The following is a 19,894-nucleotide window of genomic DNA, read 5'->3' as shown; positions in this document are numbered from 1 at the left end:
TCTGTACTTGGACTCATTCTCTTTAATATTTTTATTAGTAATATTGCAGAAGGTCTTGATGGTAAGGTATGTCTTTTTGCTGATGATACAAAGATATGTAACAGGGTTGATTTTCTTTGAGGGATAAGCCAAATGGCAAATGATTTAGGTAAACTAGAAAAATGGTCAGAGGTGTGGCCACTGACATTTAATGTGGATAAGTGCAAGTTAATGCATCTTGGACGTAAAAACCCAAGGGCAGAGTATAGAATATTTGATACAGTACTAACCTCAACATCTGAGCTTGTTTGAGCAGGGCCTTCGTCTACCTATTGTTCCTGTGTCATTATGCAATTGTCTAATTTATTGTACATTTTACCCCCCCTTTATAATATTGTAAAGCGCTGCATAATTAGTTGGTGCTCTAAATACCAATAATAATAATCTGAGGAAAGGGATTTAGTGTTGCTTATTTCAGATGACTTAAAGGTAGGCAGACACTGTAATAGAGCAGCAGGACATGCTAGCAGAATGCTTGGTTTTATAGGGAGATGTATTGGCAGTAGAAAGAGGGAAGTGCTCATGCCATTGTACAGAACACTGGTGAGACCTCACTTGGAGTATTGGACGCAGTACTGGAGACCGTATCTCCAGAAGGATATTGATACCTTAGAGAGAGTTCAGAGAAGGGCTACTAAACTGGTTCATGGATTGCAGGATAAAACTTACCAGGAAAGGTTGAAAGGATCTTAAAATGTATAGCTTGGAAGAAAGACGAGACAGGGGGGATATGATAGAAACCTTTAAATACATAAAGGGAATCAACACAGTAAAGGAGGAGACTATATTTAAAAGAAAAACTACCACAAAAGGGGACATAGTCTTAAATTAGAGGGGCAAAGGATTAAAAATATCAGGAAGTATTACTTTACTGAGAGGGTAGTGGATGCATGGAATGGCCTTCCATCTGAAATGGTAGAAGTTAACACAGTAAAGGAGTTTAAGCATGGGTGGGATAGGCATAAGTCCAGGGACTAGTGACCGTATTTAGAAAATTGGGCAGACTAAATGGGCCGAATGGTTCTTATCTGACGTCACATTCTATGTTTCTAAGAATTTTTGGTCTAATTGCCCATTTGGCGAGATCTGTAATTTTTTTTTTTTTTAATATGTATTTCTTTATTTTTATGTAGTCTGCCACTTGCTAGAGCAAGAGAGGCAGCAGCACAATCAGCTGAAACATACATGGCAAAAAGCAAATGATCAGTTCCTTGAGTCCCAGAGATTGATGATGCAAGATATGAAGCGCATGGAAGTAGTCTTGACCTCCGAACAACTTCGACAAGTAGAAGAAAGGAAGAAGAAAGACCAGGTTCGTAGAGACAATGATTATTATGGTCAGAAAATTGACCAGCTCTAATATTTACCAAAGGGCATAATACACCACAAACATTACACTTGGAAACTTTTGCTAAAAGTCTTTTAAATATACTTTGAAACCATACTTTTATTTACTGTTAAATTACTCGTTTTTGTTTTTCATTGAGGACCAGATGTGAGGCGTGGGCATAGAAGGAAATATGATTTACTAAATATAATAAGCCCCTATTTTACAGTTGCACCATGTACTATTATTGTGCCCAATGTTGAGCAGCCTAGACCCAAGTCATTTACATTCATCCACTCTCTATATCCAAAAACAGTGCCTCCAAGTAATCTCCCTTGTTCCACAACCTCCCAATGACGACTATCAATTAGTTTGTGTCAGGCAGAGTAGAAGAATTGAGAATTACTTTCAAAAGAATGGTTTCTGAAAATAGTGTTTACTTAAAAATAACGTATTATTCCCGTGAAGAAAAATAAATTTTTAATATGTGCCTATGTTATAATTATTTACTTTGGTTCAGATATACAGAGTAAAGAACATTGTATGTACAGTCAAAATCACAAGTGAATACAGATATCCATCAGACATTTCAGTGGAAGAGGAACTTGCAGTGTGGGAGGTGGACATTAACCTTGCAATTTAATATACTTTTCTATATTCATATCTTCAACTCATTTTAGCAAGAAGATGAGCAAAGAATGAGAAGACGAAAAGAAAGGAAACAAAAAAGGGAGGACGCAGAGGCAAAAGCATTCGAAGTGGCTTCCCAGGATGAATCCCTTCCAAATCTTTTAAACCAAGAGGTTAGTTTTTTGTTACCTTTTTATTTATTTAAATTTGACAATTTTATTGCATGTACACGAGGAAGCAATATCATACATAGGAGGTTCCAGGCACATTTTATAATAGATGCAGTTATAGCGAATTTCAGGAGAGCAATACATGCACAACAGTGTCTACATTGTTCTTCGCAATAATCAGAAACCTGTTAGTCAGGTACCTGCTCCATCATCTCATCTCAAATACATGCACATTTTTTTTTTTTTTTAACCATATAGGTATAGTGGAGAGTACAACATAGGAAGTAAAAACAATAGGAGAGATAAGGGAAATGGGGAGGAGAATGGGGTGGTAACACTGGACATATAAAGGGTGTTGGTCCGGCCCCGGCACTTTTTGTTCTAAAAAAAATTTTTAATTGTATAATTTTCATGTTTTCATACGTCCAGGTTTATTTGTTTTATCAGTGTTGCTTTGTCTGGTGGGTGCGTGTGTTTCCATGTTTCCACAGTCTGGAAATCACCAGGAGTGCAGAAATTAGTATGTGGTATAGTAACGCCTGGTTGCATTTGGGTAGTCTATCAGAGGACATGAACAGGAGTCAGAATTAGCTGGAGCTGTATAGTAGAATTTATTATCCGGGAGACCGCCTCCCAGAAGTGCCCTCTTCTGCAGCACAAACCAGACGTGGTTGGCCATATACGGTGAAGCCGAGCCAGCACCATATACCATTTATATAGGATTTTGTACTGATACCTTTATGTATTGACAAAGCCTTGTCTGATTTATTTTTCCCCAAGTCATAACCCAGGTCCCTCGTCCACAAGTCCAATACAGGGCTCAGTGGGGATTTCTGTTTTTTTCATTAATAATGAATAGCTGAGGGAGATAATCTTTCTCAGGGGTTTGAGTTTCAAGCAAGTTTGCTCAAATGATGACCGTTTGTCTTGAATCACTTGGGTCCCCTGTGTTAACCCAACCTTTGTCATATAAGATTTCAGCTGTAGATAGGAAAATAGTGCCCTGCTAGGCAGGTCAAATTGGATACGTATGTCATCGAAAGATAGTAGTTCAGTCCCTTTATAGATGTGGTGCAAATTGGTGAGTCCATGTTCCTCCCATGTCTTATGTTGAAACTTGGTAATTAGGTGGGCCATAATTTTCATTGGTGTTGCCAGGGATATGGGGTGGCATATAATTAATTTGCTCTAATGTACATGGCTTGGCGATCGGCTAACACTCACAGCCAATAAGCTGGCCCAGCAGGGCTTATCTCAGATCAGAGCTGGAGCTTCTGGTTCTCCGTGAAGGAGGTGGGCTGGGCTTGGCATACCCCAGGTAAATTGTCAGACAGTTGTGGGTTAGAGCTCCAGGGACCTCCTGCACTATAACCACTACAGACTTGGAGAATTCTTCAAGTTTGGCACTTTTGGACTAACATTTGAAATTCACATTGAATTACATTAACATTATAGGTACCCAGACCACTTCATCTCAATGAAAAGGTCTGGGTGCCATGCTCCATTTTTTGTTTGTTTGTTTTTTATACTTTATTTTTGGGGTGCAATATCAGTACACAGGATAACAATGACACATTACTGTCTGGATCAGAGTATATAAATAAGAATGTAACACGTCAGGATAATTTGCAAAGTTAAATTTACACAGTTAAAGTTTTAAACAAGAAATAGAGAAGTCAGGCTAGAGATGCATGAATTGACATGTATAAAGTTGACAAGCTTAATATGCTTGAATAAACAAATCCAGTATGGATAACATTAGTAGTAAGATATGCATTCAAGAGAGAGTCAAAAAGTTAAATATTTAAACCACTGGGTGCAGATCATTCACAATCCTATCGCACCGCGTGGAATATGAGTGAATAAGTGCAACAAAAATAATAATAATTTGTGGGGTATGGGAAACAAGGCTGTTTGAGATCTGCTCCTGCTGTTTTACTCCACCACTGAAAACATTGCCATTCTGTAGGGTTGTTTTAGTTGTAATCTTTCTACAAGTTTTTGCTAAATTTACAAGTTTTTGTAGAAAGTGCATTGATGATCTCGATTGTGGGAGAGGTTTTTTTTTTTTTTTTTTTTTTTTTTTAATTTGTAGATACATTTTATATAGGGAGAAATATCTGTCTCTGTCTATATATCTCTCCATGACTGCAGTGCCTGACTTTTGTTTGACGTGGTTGCCATGACTTGAATATCTAGTTTCAAAAAGTGCACCAGTGTTGTAATGCTTACGTTCGGTGTTGGCATGGCTGCCTCGCAATGCAGGAAGCCCTAGGCAACAATGACACTCGGTCATAGTGATATAATTTTAGATTATAAAGTTTTCTGCTTCTAGTCAGGCATAAATGTTACTTTCCACTGCAATCCTGGAGGGCACACAAACTTAGGATAAACTTCTACTCTCCAGGGCTGAATTTTTTTCTTGACAGTCTTTGAGTAGAAATTGAAAGCCCTGCTTATCTGCATTAAAGAAAAAAGGCACCGCTGGTAAATAGGGACAACCAGTTACCCTTGCAACTACCAAATATGACCGAATCTTAAACCCCTGCCACCCATTTATTTATAAACTTGCATTGTGCGTTTGCACATGAATGACACTGTTGCTAATCTTATATTTTAGGAACTGACGAATAGTACATACGGCTCAATTCGTTCCTTGGATGTGGACATGGTGCTGAACGAAGGGGACTCTTTTAAACAGGAAGATTTGTTTAAAGATGGACTTCGACGGGCGCAGTCAACAGACAGCCTTGGGACCTCTGGTCCATTACAGACAAAAACACTGGGATTTAATACTAAAGCAAAATCAGCTGGAAACCTTGATGAATCAGATTTTGGGCCTCTAGTTGGAGCAGATTCTACTTCAGAGAACTTTGACACTTCTTCTATTGGGTCATTACAAATGCCAAGTGGATTCATGTTGACCAAAGATCAAGAGAAAGCAATAAAAGCCATGACTCCTGAGCAAGAGGAGACAGCCTCTCTTCTCTCAAGTGTTACTCAGGTGGAATGTGCATATGTTCCACCCTCTGGCTATCGCATAGTGAGCGAATCTGAGTGGGATTTATTACAGAAGGAGGTGAATTGCACATTGCCTCACTATGCCTATTTATCAGTCACCTGCATGCTATTGCAACTTCTGTCCCAAAATTACTCTTTATACATAGCCACCTTCTAAATTGTTCTCATACATCCTATATGCAATGCAGTACAGAAAGTTAAGCTTATTTGTCATAAGGAATGATCTCAGTCTGTGCAGTTTTAGTCCTACTTTGTTCGTATTTGTATTTTGGCTACACTTTTTATGAGTAACGTCAGTAGGGATATATGTAAATCTTATGAGATTTATGGAGCTATCAGTGCAGTTATTTTTTTATTATTTTTTTGTAAAAAGTGTTTTATGTTAACTGAGAATGCTAATAAAACGTTCCCAGTCAATCTGGCCTAATTAAAGGTAAGGCAGCAATGTACTGTTTATCACAATTCATCGGTATCTCTCATCTGGGGCATTTTTCAGGTGCAAACGGCTGGGAATAAGCTGGGCAGACGCTGTGACATGTGTTCCAACTATGAGAAGCAGCTGCAAGGAATCCAGACCCAGGAGGCAGAAACCAGAGATCAAGTGAGGGCTTTAACCTTAAAACTCTCTGCTGTAACTCAGAGTTAGTGTAATACTATGGCACCTGTGCAATTAGAGATTTCCAACTCCACTCTGTCTCATAGATTTACTGTTCTATTTAAAATATCATACTTTGCATGGCACTGGATAATCTCACAAGGGAAAGACCTGATTTATGTTTGTAACTAATGGCTTAGGTTTTGCTACATATGGATTTGTAGGCCCATGTTCCCTTTTTAGAGACCAATGACATTTCATGCTGCCATCACACCTTGGTTTCTAAACACCCTAAGACAGCGTGGAATGTTAAGATATCAATTATATATTTGTGTTGTGCTTTCAGTGTTAAGTGGAATGTTCGATGTTTGGTATGGATTTCAGGTTAAAAAGCTGCAAGTAATGCTCAGGCAAGCAAATGACCAGTTGGAGAAGACTTTAAAGGATAAACAGGAGCTAGAGGAATACATGAAACAGAGTACGGATGATACCAGCGCTCAGGTGGGCCATCATTCATTTCTTGTAAGGATAAATGAAAATTGGAAATATTTTCCGTGCTCTCTGTTTTAGGAGCTGTCATTCTGTGGCAATTTTGTAGAGATGTGTTATAATGTTGTATCTGTCCTGACAGATCTCTACCCTGGTGCTCCGAGCTCAGGAGTCTGAAACACAGCTTAGTGAATTACAGCAAGCCTTTTCTGCAGCAAAAAGAAGTGTTCAGGAGCAAATGGTAATATCACTGTTACAGAATGTCAATATCTCAAAGGAACAGTTTTTCACTTTCTCACACATTGTTGAAGCAAGTTTAAGCCACATGGTATTTATAAGACCGTTGCAAAAAATATTTTAAATCCATACCTGGATGAGTCAATCCTCCCGGTGTACCTGTGGAGTATTAGAAGTTAAATAAGACTTCACAGGGAAATCCCAGACATCTATTTGTTTGGTGTGGATTAAAAGGAATTTGATTTGGAGCAACCGGCCAAAATTAAGTGTTGCTCAAGTCAAGTATTTATGCACAAATCTGTTGTCCTACCCAGTTGTTTACTAAAGGATTCAAGCATTGGAATTTTTTCTTTTTTTTTTTAAGAAACTTAATAGATGTTTGCGTAACCCAGGATTAGTCGTTGTCACTTGGAAAGTACAGAGTACGTTTTCCTATCTGTGTATGCATGTAGTACTTCTAATTGGTTTTCTGGAATCTTAGAGAAATTCTATAAAAAAATAAAAATAAAAGTTCTTCAAACATACGTGCAATTTAGTTGTAAAGGTGACGGGCCAATTTCATTTTTTTCATGAAGCTGCATGTTTTGTCTTGTGTTAATTGCAGGACTGACATCAGCAGCTGGTGGGGCAGGCTTAAATCACGGCAAGTGATGAAATACCAGTGGGGTTTTATTTTTTTCCTGCTGAATGTTAGATCTGCCTTTCTGTATATGTTGGAGTAGAGATTGTAGCTGTATTCGTCCAGTTATGCAGATGTAAAACAGGTTAATAGTATCTTGTAATTACTTTTTGTTATTGGACTAACAGTATTTTGGAATGACAAGTTTGCAGATAAACCTACCTTTCTCCAGTCTAAAGCATTTTAGAGCAAAAACGACACATAGAATTCAAAGCTGAGTTGTGATGCTGGGGTTAAAGAAACAGGAGTGCAGATAATACACGTGTCTGATAGAAAATAGACACCATTCTCACGGAGGGTCATAAAGCATTTTAAAGCGGGCTGTGTACAAACCAATAATAGCTGTAGTCTTTATTACTAGCTCCGCTGTGGCTTGAGGTTAAAATGGTAGCAGGCACAGCTTATAGGATTAGTCTGGCATAGGCCAATTATCCCATAAAGCCTGTTACCCCCATACATTAGTGTAAAATGTATGGCATGTTTTGACTTTAACATTAAATTATGGTTTAATTTTGGTTATCACAGGCTGTATTAATGCAGTCAAGAGAACAAGTCTCTGAAGAGCTGACAAGATTGCAAAACGATAATGAGAGCCTTCAAGGAAAGCATGGCCTTCATGTGTCTCTTCAACAAACTGAGAATTTCATCCTTCCAGATACCATTGAAGTGAGTTTTGTTTATTATCGCTGTGGAACATTGTTGTAGTATTAGTTTTTTTGTTTTGTTTTGGGTTTTTTATGGTCCCTATTCAAATTGGATTATGATTTTTTAATGCTGCCAAGAAAGTTTAACATTTTTAATTGTTTGGTATCATCACAAAATAATTAAGGCTAATTGTCCATAATATTTCTAAAAAAATATACTCACCAGTTTTGGGATGTAACAATATGAGCAAGCTTTTATTTTTACCGATCATTAGCATATCCACAAAAAAAAACCCCCAAAGAATATGCAAGCAAAAATGCAAAAGAGAGAGAGCACTATATACAAATACTTAGCTCTCATGGACTACATTAATAAGCCTATGGCAGACAAAAAAAAAAAATACACGGAAAATAGAGGTGATAAAGTCTGAATACAAAATGAAGCCAGCAATGTGCGTCTCACTCACAAAATTAGAGCCAATGAAGTCACTTGGTGTAATTGTGCTGCGCAGTAGGATAATTATATGGAAATCCTAATCCCTCTTCAAGATGATATTCCACAGCTGTATGGACAGGAAAGATATCACAGCCTAATACTGTATGATGAATAATTATAACATATACAAGTAAGCATTCACATGATACCAGTTGGTATTGTGCCTATTTCAGCAGAGTAAGGAAATGGTCTTCTATCCAAATAGTGCTGCAATTCTTTATTAAATCCAAACCGGTAAAATATAACAATCACTTTAAATAAAAGCAATAGTGCAATAAAAAAATAAAATAAAAACAAGTTATACTAATAAAAATGTCCTTGGACTCTGCGAAAATGCATTTCACCTCCTGTAGAGACTTTTTCATTGGTCATCATTTTTATGAGCAACTAAAATTGTGTGATGGTATGAAATTATTTATTTTGCTAAATCTTATTCTAATGGTCTCTAGAATTTTTGAACCGGATTCAGTTTGCCAAGGCATATATCAGGCATTAGCCACCTCAGTGATAATTTCCCTTTTCAACACAGGAATTGCATGAGCTGGTTCTAAAGTATCGCGAGGACATTGTCAGAGTCCGCACAGCGGCAGACCACCTTGAAGAGAAGCTGAAGGCAGAAATCCTTTTCTTGAAAGATCAGATCCAAGCCGAGCAATGCCAAAAGGAAAATATTGAAGAAACGCTACAAATTGAAATTGAAAATTGCAAAGAGGAGATCGGTAAGCATCCAGATTAACATCATTTACTTTACTTTGGTAGTTTAATGAATTTTATTAAAGCATTATTCCAAGCAACATTACCACATGAGTGATTGGAAGTGGTCATGGTACCTGGAGTCTGTGTTTGCAACATCATTGGCTTAGAGCAGTCAGTGGATGTTCTCAGATGATGAATGGCAACTCTGCAGAAGCCAGAAGTGTCACCAGACTACCTGAGAGCATCGGAGCCCGGCGGGGACTTGGGCACGGAGTGCAAATAATTGCTAAAAGGTTTACCCTATTACCAGGGTACTGGGCTAGTGTGCTCTTCACATCGTAACCACTACTGCCCACTGCAGTGGTTATGATGATTGGCATAACCATTTAATGAGCTCTAGTAAGCGATTCATTTTGTTAAGTTACCATAGGATGAGAGCGGATTATGGGAGTTGTCACATGGCATTTAGAGGGTGGTGCACTTCAGCACACCATTTCTAAAATATTTAACATTCAATGATTTGTATTGTCCCATTTTTTGATAATGAGGCATTAAGGCTTTTGTTCTAAAAACTAACAAACCTTTGTTTCTATGATGATTTACATTATATTAAACATATGTTCATGTCTTAATTTAATTTCAGTGGTGTTATCTGACAGTTTTTGCATTTTTTTTTTAAATGAAATCATAGTCTCCAGGCATTTCAGTTAAGGCAGAGGAGCTAGAGGACAATTACATAAAAAATAGTAATAGATCATGCAGTATCATTGTTATTCTATAGAGTGGTATTTTTCCTTCCACAGAGTTTTCTAGATATTAATAACTGCTAACTAGCTCTTCCAATATTCAAAATACTTTACTTTTCTATTCTCAGCAGGAAAATGTTTTTCATGAGAGCTCTTTATTTTAAACCCTTCCATTCTTTATGTGGTTCTGTTTTCTTATCTTCTTTTCTTTCCTTCTTTTTCTCACTGATCAATTTACAGACATCTTAGAAGGTAGGAGCAGTTTATGTGCTGGCATGTGTGTCTGTTAAACCCACTAAGTAACTCGCAATTTGCTAGAGATTGTGTGTCACTGCGTCCTAATAGAAAACACTAGCAAAACTACCTTGACTTCCAATGTGGCAAAGGTGAATAATACCAGAGGAGCTATCTATATATAGGAGGAAAGTACTACATTTGAAGCAGTCATTTTGGGAACCGTAGAATTGAATTCCGTACTCCGTTTTTAGGTGTTTACTCTGGAATCCATTTTTATGTAGAAACATGCTTAACAATCCAACAGTCTTATGTTAATATTAGAAAAGTAATTCCTGTACTTTATACATATTTTACTTCATTATTGAGTTGATTCATCCTCTCCCCACCCATTCCCCCAAAATTAAATTGGTTAGGCAACACATTTTGTGGCAACTTGGATGACATTTCTAGGATGCAAAGATAGTTTTTAAATAGTCCATCTAATAAATATATATATATATATATATATATATATATATATTTTTTTTTTTTTTAATAATCCATATAAGCCATTCTCATGTAAGCAAGTGATAGTAAATTTAGCTGAAATTATTAATGTCAAATGTTTCATCACAATTTTGAAACTTTCAATGACAGATAATGAATAATATAAAAAAAAAGAAAGCTTTATTGAATGTGCGATGTTAGCAGCCAGTCAGGACATGTGATTTACCAAGTAGCTCCAGAGTACAGGAAATGATTTTATCCAAATTGTCCAACACAGCATATAAGCAGGGTCTATATGAGGCATAGATTATTTAAGTGTTTAATATGAAAACAAAACTCTTCTGGAATGTTTGGAAGAGGTTTTTGAAGGCAGTGTCTTGAAATGTCAGTTATCATAATTTTCTGTGAGCTGTGGCAGACTTTCTTATAGAAGTCACAATCCAACAACAATTGTCAGGGGGCAGATGTTTGCCACTGTTCTTTTATTGAAGAATTGACATTTCAGATCTTTTGTCTGGCAGCAGTTCCTGGTTACTTCTCTGAGCAAATGAAAATACAATTACAGAATGCCCAGAAATGGCAATACCTAATGGCAATCAGTTAATGTTTCATTAAAATTATTCCTTATTGCTGAGTAATGCATGGGAAATCCACCTTCACTAAACCATAGTGATTATTGGCAATTTCTCTGTTGAGATCCTTGTCTGTAGTTGTTTTGTCTGTTTGGTGATTTGTTTTGTAACCTGTTCTCATAAGTCAGGTTTACTGTCGGCAACCCTGTCTTCATCTGCTCTATTTTTCATTTTACAGCATCAATTTCAAGTTTGAAAACTGAACTGGACAGAATAAAAGTAGAAAAAGAGCAGGTATTTAGTAAAACATAACACTTTCCAATTTTGTTTTGGTTTTGGTTTTTTAAACCATGTTTAGGCTACTTTTAAAGTAAACCTATCATTCACCAATGGCAAGTAATTCAGGTAGTTATACGCTTTCAATATGTACAGTTTGTAGGAACAAGAAGTAGAAATTGTACAGATTCAAAGATAACTTGCCATCAGATGACATAGGAGGAGGCGGAGCGCCGAGGGAGATCAGCGCTAGAATCTGGTGAGTATTGAAAGGGGGGTGAAGGGGTTGGGGGTGCAGAGGGAGCTATAGTGTAAGGAATACAGATTACATTACAGAATCCCTTTTAAAATTACACTATAAGTACTAATCTCATTCAAGTCGCCTGGGTGCCGTGTTCTTGTCCCCCTTAGTCCTGCAATGTAAAACATTACAGTTTTAGAGAAACTGCAATGTTAACATTGATTGGTTAAGATTGCATCTAACAGACAGCCACTAGAGTTGTTTACTGCAGTTTGATGGATTTTGACTCTGTGAAATGGCACTGGACATCTTCATGCTTTGGGGAAGACCTAATGTGCACCAGCTGCACATGTGCTTTAGGTCCCCCCGCCGGCGCACTAGGAGCACGATCCAGTGCGGAATCAGGTAAGTCAATGAACCTTCATGATGGAGCCTAGGAATACAAAGATGTTCCTAAAAACTAAAGTGTTCCTTTAAAAAGACAAGATAGTAACCAGAATAACTGCAGCTTAATGTATTTGTCCAGGTGAGTATAATTGTTCCCTTCAGGAATTTTCATGCAAACACTTTCTTTTCAGAGAAAAGGCACATTTTACATGTCCCCCTAGGGACACCTCCAGTGGCCACTGGAAGTGTTTCCTGGGGCAGTGCTGCACAGTAGGCAGCACTGCCGTTTAGCATCTCCACGCTCTGCATGGAGATGCTGAATTTGCCTCACAAAGATGCATTGATTCAATACATCTCTATGAGGAGGTGCTGATTGGCCAAAACTGTTTGCCCCTGCCTCCTCGACGTTTTCAGCCAATTTCCCTATGGGAAAGCATTGGATTGCCTAAAAATCTTAAATTTTAATATCACCAAGAAGGCAGATCAGGGGCGGGACGAGCGCCTGCGGACCCTTGTGGCGCTGGAATTAGGCAGGCTTTAATCCCTTCTAAGGGGGTGAAGGGGAGGGGGGAGCTTGCCACCTAAATGGTGGTTTTAACACTATAGAGTCAGGAACACATGTAGGTGAAACACCTAAATATTTGCTAGCAATGTTAGAAGTACAATGCATAGACTTATTTGAACTATTTTTAAAGTGACACACAGTCTTGTTGACCACACAAACTTGTCTTGTTTTACTTTAAAGGATTGGGCACAGTTTTTACGGTTATATATTTAGATTTTCAAGTCGTTTGTAGTGTTTCTCAGAAAATCAAAAGGTTCGGTCACACCAAGGCTCACTTGCAGGCAAAAGTATTGAAACTAGTGACCATAGCAACGTTTCAACTTCAAGGAGATCTTTGTCAAGCTAAAACCACAGCATGCAATGCGTATTTCATTATGAAGTCCCGTGAAAACATGATTGTTGTAGTATACATACATTTTAGAAATAACAAGCATTGGTGCGACTAACTAGCTTGCCCATGACAAATACATACATAGACAAAGACATAATACTTATAAATACAATCCAGTGATACATAACATTAAAAAGGGAGTACAAATAATGCAAAATATAAATAAAAAAAATAAAACTCCAGTATTTTAGTAGAAACCTGTCCATTAATGCATAGCATGAGAAATTTATTAGTCTGGAAAATTCATAAAGAGTTAATTATTCAGAAAATCAGAAGTAAAACTCCACCATAACCTTATTGCAAAACAATTGTATACTAATAACTAGATACACTTATCTGTAATCATAAAGCCTTTGCTATAATTAATTGAATGCATTTTACATTAATCAATGGACACATAGGAACAAACCATAAGAAGGCAATACATCTTAATGGCTCAGCTGACACACACAAATGAAAAATCATGAGAGGGAAGTACACCCTAAAGGCTACATAATCCGTTTCAAAAATAGTATTTAAAAGAAGTAAAAAAGCGCATACTTGTGCATCTTCTTAATAGAATTGCTCAGTCAAGTGATCTCGCCGTAAAATAACACACATACACTAATGGACTTACTAAGAAAGTGCAATATTTAATCTGAAAAGCTATAAAAACAATGACTATGCTTCTGTAAAGCATGTAAATAAATAATTAGCTTGATCCTAATGCAGGGTACATACAAGCAAATATAATGGCAACAAAATAATAAAAGTGCCAATGAACAAAAAGTTCTAATTCTCACAACAGAAGGAAAGTACCCTTACACAAAGGAAATTGTGTATTTACTTAGATCTAATAAAAGTAACGTATCTCAATATCTTAGAAAAGTGCCAAGAATGTAAAAAGACGCCAACAATAGAGTACACTGACGAGAGGAAGGAGCTTGCAAAAGATGAAAGGGTGTAGAAGTGAACTAGCACCAGCAATTCAATAACATGTGAAGACGTAATTATTATAAATAAAACCTTATCAATATTGTATCTTATACATACAAACCAATTCAGATCTGTGCTTTCAAATTATATTCTTGATAGAGATCTCTAGGACATATCAAGTTCCCTGACTAAAACTGCTTCCCAAAACAATAATCTCTTTACTCTGAGATCGCTATATATAGATATATATATAATACAATGTTAAACAAAAATATGCACACCAGTCAAGCCATAAGACTTGCTTTTCTGGATGGGTATATGCAAATTAGTTTAACAAAGAATCACATTTTTGGCTCATTCCATTATAAACATGGATTCCTTTGAGTCTGTGTTTGCTGTATACAACATTTTTGAAACACAACTTAGAAAAAGATGCAAAGCCAGTGAACCAGTCATGGGCAGCAGTTTCATTGTTAATGCAAATCATCAGCATGAGGTTGGTTACTGGCTAGCTTTGAGGATTGGAGGTACTTGCGAAGCAACAACCAAAATAGTTATGGTGGGGGGGGGGGGGGGTAGATTGTTATTAAAAACCCCTTGTGATTCTTTGTTGAACTATTTTGCATATGCCTACCCAGAATCCGTTGCGGTAGTAACATCACTGGAAATGTGTGATTTCTGTGGGAAAAGCTAGTATTATGGCTTGACTGGTGTGCAGATTTTTGTTTAACATTGTATTAACTATACAGTAATTTTATTTATTTATTTATATATATATATATATATATATATATATATATATATATATATATATATATATATATATATATATATATATATATATATATATATATATATATATATATACTGATAAATGAAAAATCAAAATGCACTCACAGGTCTTGGTATTAGTGGACAAATTGGTGCTTTATTTGGTCATCAAAAGTGTACAAAAATCAATCGACGTTTCGACCCTGCCGGGTCTTTTTCAAGATCTTGTGAGTGCATTTTGATTTTTCATTTATCAGTTTATATATTTGATGCCAGCAATTTGCACCCCAGGCATATGAGATATTAATTCCATTTGTTTGTGTATATATATATATATAATTTTTTTTTTTTTCTAATTTTTGCTTATACAGTCACTTTTTGTTCACTGGTCTAAAGAATTTTTTTGGCATATTTTTTGTTTGCATGTAAGCTCAAGCATTGTAATAAATCTTCTCTTCGGGTACATAGTTGGAATCTACTTTGAAAGAAAAGCTACAAGAACTTCGGACTGTCACAGAACTGAAGAATTCCCTAGAAGATCAGATTAAGAAAGAGACAGCAGCCAAGGTAAATATTTAATTTGTGAACAGTGTGAGCCTTTATGGGTAGCATATATTAGTGACCACATGCGTGTATGTTTGCTAACAGGTAGATTTTCCAGCCTCTTAATGTAAACTATCTTTTGAATTATAAGAGGGGGGATTTAACTATAAATAGGACAAGTACAAGAAAACCATAGGTTGAAGAGGACCCTGCTTAAACGAGCTTAGAGTCTATAGGAAGTGGGGTATAAAACACATTAGGACAAGAAATAGCAATCAAATTATGTGGGAGTGAAGCAGAGCTGGAGGAGAGAGTAAAGTGCTGCCCTTCAGGAGAGAGCAAGAGACAGGTATGTGAGGCAGAGGTTACTCTGGGAGGCCATAAGCTTTCCTAAAGAGATGGGTTTTAAGGCACTTCTTAAAAGATGCAAGACTAGGGGAGAGTCTGATGGCGGTAGGCAGGCTATTCCATAGGAAGGGAGCCGCCCGCGAGAAGTCCTGCAAGCGTGAGTTGGCCACGGGCAGAGTGGAGAAACAGAAGGGGCATACCTATGGATCTGTGAAGAGATACAAGACGGGCTAGAATTTCAGTGCTTTATAGGTATGGGTTAGCACTTTGAATTGACTCCTATAGGATACAGGAAGCCAATGTAAGGAGTGGCAGAGGGGTGAGGTGTGAGAGGACCGACTGGAGAGGAAAATCAGTCTGGTGGCAGCATTCATTAGACTGTAGCGGGGCAATACAGCTTTTGGGAAGACCAATTAGGAGAGGGTTACAATAATCCATGCGTGAAATTACTAAAGCATGGACCAGCTCCTTGGTAGCATCTTGCGTAAGAAAGGGGCGGATGCAGGCTATGTTTTTAAGTTGGAATATACAGGATTTGGCAACATACTGGATGTGAGGTATAAAGGTGAGGCCAGAATCCAGTATGACGGAAAGACAGTGCACTTGCAAGGATGGATGTGGGGGGGGGTGGGGGATTATTTCATTTAGTTCCCACCCGTCGCTTATGGGGAAGGAGGACAATAGGTCCTCTTCCCCAATTGTAATTTAGGGCCATCACCCGCCGGTCATGGGTGGGGGCCGATGGGGGATAATAGGTCCTCTCCCCCCCCCCCCTCCCCCTTTATTGGGGGAGGGGATCTAGTCTTGAATGAAATTTTGAACAGACCTAAAAGTACCGAATGTCGTCCTAACACGAATGGACAAACTATACTCATTATGTTAGAACGAAATTCAGTAGTTTTGCCAGAGCCCTGTCTGGAATACTGAAAGGAGGCATCGCGAGAACACGGAGGAAACCATGAGTATTGTGTGAAAATTTCTTAGACCACAGGAAATAGGTCAAAGCTGGTAAAACGTAGGAAAAATACATAAGACAAACTAGTTCCTACTTTGTCTTATGTTTTAAAGAAAACTAGATCAGACAGGAAGAAAAGAACAGATCCTGAGAGAAGAAGCGATTGGGGAAAGGTCATTTCGGCGTGACAGTGCTTCTTTAACAAAGTCTTTTGTGAGATGGACTCACACAGACCGCTAACAAATCTCCTATGAGACAAAGGCTCAATGATGATATGAGTCATTGAGATTTCTGGTGAAAAAGTGAATTCAAGGGTTAAAGGGAAACTAGTGCCAGGAAAACAATAGCTCCCTATAGACTCCACCTCCTCTTCTGTCATTTACCTGGGTCCAGCGCCGATGTCTGCTGGCTTAGGTCCGCCTCCACTCCTCTGGGCCACGCTCGCATTAGGATTTACCCATAGGAAAGAATTATTCACTGCTTTCTTATTGGGATTCTGGTGACGCTGGGAAGTCCTCATGCATAAGGAGTGAGGAGGTCCAGCATCAAGCAACCAAAAGTCGCCTAACGATCTGGAAGTCCCTCTGGTGCCTGTCTGATATAGTCACTAGAGAAGGCATTAACCCATAATGGTAATTATTGCAGTTTTGAAAAAAAAACGGCAATAATTACCTTTCCTGGGTGAAGGATGATGGGACACTGCACCCAGACCTTCTATGAGCTGAAGTGTTCCTTTAAGAGCAGACTTTTGGAAGAAAAAAAAATTGAGTGCATAGTAAAGACTAACGAGAAAAGGATAATGAATCATTAAAAGTCCCAGCAGCAAGTTGTAAGTGAGAAAAACAACAAAATAAGTCATTTCTGATGAACCATTCAGTGTACAGAACGGATTTCTAGAAAATGTGATTAAATGAACGTTAGAGTAACAGGTTCTTTGTATGACAATGATATAAAAATTCAAGTGAGTGAACGTGTGTTGATGAAGAAAAAAATGAATCTATTTCCATGTCATAAATTGTAATTCGGAAATGTTTTAACATGTGTTAATTTTGTTCATTAGGAACATATAGATTGTCATTTTTACGGATATAAAATATTTTAATGGAACAGATCCTAAAAGAAGACGAATTTTTTAGAATGGGGGTACAATAATATATCTGAAACGTGTTTCTCAACTTAAATTTTAGATTACTTTCATTCTACTTTATTTGATTCCATGAAACTGTTCTACAATTTAGACTTTCAAAGACTAAATTAAAACTCCAAGCAAGACCTGTGTGGAATTATAACGGATATTGACATCCAACAAATATAATGCAGTCTGTGCATATTACAATTATTTTTTTAAAGACCATTGTTCGTTTGTTTGTTTTTTTTCCCTCAGACAAGTCTTGAACAACAATTTTTTGAAGAAAAGGACAAGGCACAGCGGCTGCAGACAGAGCTGGATGTGAGTGAACAAGTGCAGAGGGACTTTGTAAAGCTGTCCCAAACCCTACAGGTAAATTCACATAAAATCATGATACACACTGTAAAAAGAAAAACACACATTTTACAGGGACACTATAGGTACCCAGAGCACTTTAACTCATTGCAGTGAGCTATGTATAGTGACCCAGACAGCTACTAGAGGGCTTCCTGAATCGAAACAGACCTTTGGTCCGGTACTTGACGCTGGATGTCCTCACACTCTGCATGAAGACATCCTGATTTTTTTTTTCCCCCATAGGAAAGCATTGATTCAATGGTTGGGGACGCGGCGCAAGGGAGAGGGGCGGCAGAAGGAGCTATGGTGCCAGGAATACAGCTTTGTATTCCTGGCACTATAGAATCCCTTTAACCCCTTAAGGACCAAGCTTCTGGAATGAAAGGTAATCATGATATGTCACACATGTCGTGTGTCCTTAAGGGGTTAATAAAGCATGTAATGCTCTGCCCTCCTGGGTTTTGTTTTTTGTTAGTTTGTTTTTTCCTGGCGTTGTGCTTCTCTGAAATGCTTTGTCTTACCTACTGGAAACTACATAGCCGTAAATACCTTATAAAACTGGTGCAATTGTTTACGTTTTAAACATATGTATTCCCATCTACATTTAATAGCCAATACATCAAATGCTTCACCTTAAAAAGAGCTTTCATCACACAGCATAGGAAGTAATGGTTGTGGTGCATAAATGGTTTAGATCCCCAGACCATTTATCACCAAAGCCTCATACAGCAATTTGACATGCTTGATAAACAGAATGCAGCATGTATTCTAAATGTGAAAAGCAATGATGGGTTCTAAAGGCAATCAAAAGGGGGGCGGGGCCGGGCCGCCGAGCTGAGCGGTCGCAGGACAGCTCAGCTCCTGCAAACTGGGTCACAAATAGCCTGTAAAATACTCTTTTGGGACGAAACATCGGCAACTTACCGCGACCCTCAACGGAACCGGGCTGCCTGAGCTGAGGAGAGGCTTGCTATTGAAGTTTTAGTCCCTCGGAGGATGGGGCCCGTCGCAACAGACGGGACCTATGTTGGTGGTGAGTGCAGCGGACGGCCGCCGCAGCGCTATCCCGCCCGAAGGAGCCCGACAAGCATGAAAAGCCCGCGGACCCGGTCCCGTACCCCCCCCCACCGGACCGGGAGGGTGATCCCGGTCCAAGCTGAGTCAAGCAAGGCCTCACAGCTCTCTAAGAAACCGCAGAAATGCGACCTGAGAACCGCTCACAAGATGGCGGGGACCATGCGCGCAGTACATGCAACTTTGAGTACAGGCCTACTAGCGGACATCACTAACTCCGGCACACAGGGTAACACCAAGCAGAGGCCCTCATACCCGGTGATACCCCTGGCATCTGACGCACTCCAAGCACCACACCAGTGGATACCGATGCCGAGAGACCCGCTCACTCTTCTTCTGAGCTGGGCGCTCACAGGGAGGGAATCCCCCCCACAGCCTGCCATACACCCAGGGGAACCCTGGGCCCACGGACCTGATGATGGGCCCAATGGCATTGGACGCGAGCGCCTACACAGGCCTCAGGCCGAAGATAAGCGGCCCTCGGACGCAGAGGAGCCACCACTGGGAACATGGTGCTGGAACACCCGCCCACAGCGACAGCCAGAGGAACCGGGGCACAATAACCCCAGACTCCAGCGACACATGAAACTGTGGCAAGAAACCGCAGGCCAGCATACCAGCCTAGGCCTAGGGAGGCACGCTCACCATCACCTGCAATTCGGCGAGCTACAGAGGCCCAGCAACGGACACGCACCGCACACACACCTGCGAGCTGGCACCGAAATCCTGCAAGTCGGGAACCGGCATGGGCCACAGGGGACTGGATTGTGGACATATAATACCTTCTCTCATTGCCAGGACTCTTGCCAGTTCACGCACTGGTTAGACATAATTTGCCATCCCTTATTGGTAATGAGAGAGACAATATAAAGAAGCCT

General features: G+C 38.9%; 1 protein-coding gene across 2 annotated transcripts in view; it reads left to right on the top strand.

The window, feature by feature from the left end:
• The window catches only part of RABEP1 (rabaptin, RAB GTPase binding effector protein 1), a 56,771-nt gene that overhangs the window by 35,026 nt on the left and 1,851 nt on the right, over window positions 1-19,894 (top strand). For both annotated transcript variants that reach the window (XM_063457437.1, XM_063457436.1), the window contains exons 7-17: window positions 1,173-1,351; window positions 2,047-2,169; window positions 4,787-5,245; window positions 5,684-5,788; window positions 6,167-6,283; window positions 6,414-6,512; window positions 7,713-7,853; window positions 8,857-9,046; window positions 11,303-11,358; window positions 15,079-15,177; window positions 17,841-17,957. In XM_063457437.1, the coding sequence (XP_063313507.1) occupies window positions 1,173-1,351; window positions 2,047-2,169; window positions 4,787-5,245; window positions 5,684-5,788; window positions 6,167-6,283; window positions 6,414-6,512; window positions 7,713-7,853; window positions 8,857-9,046; window positions 11,303-11,358; window positions 15,079-15,177; window positions 17,841-17,957 (1,685 nt within the window). The remainder of the gene's footprint in view (window positions 1-1,172; window positions 1,352-2,046; window positions 2,170-4,786; window positions 5,246-5,683; window positions 5,789-6,166; window positions 6,284-6,413; window positions 6,513-7,712; window positions 7,854-8,856; window positions 9,047-11,302; window positions 11,359-15,078; window positions 15,178-17,840; window positions 17,958-19,894) is intronic.

The sequence above is a fragment of the Pelobates fuscus genome, chromosome 1 (genome assembly GCF_036172605.1).
Source record: "Pelobates fuscus isolate aPelFus1 chromosome 1, aPelFus1.pri, whole genome shotgun sequence".
NCBI classification, from domain to species: Eukaryota; Metazoa; Chordata; class Amphibia; order Anura; family Pelobatidae; genus Pelobates; species Pelobates fuscus.
Note: the sequence above shows the minus strand (reverse complement) of the source record. Positions and strands in the feature narration are given on the sequence as shown.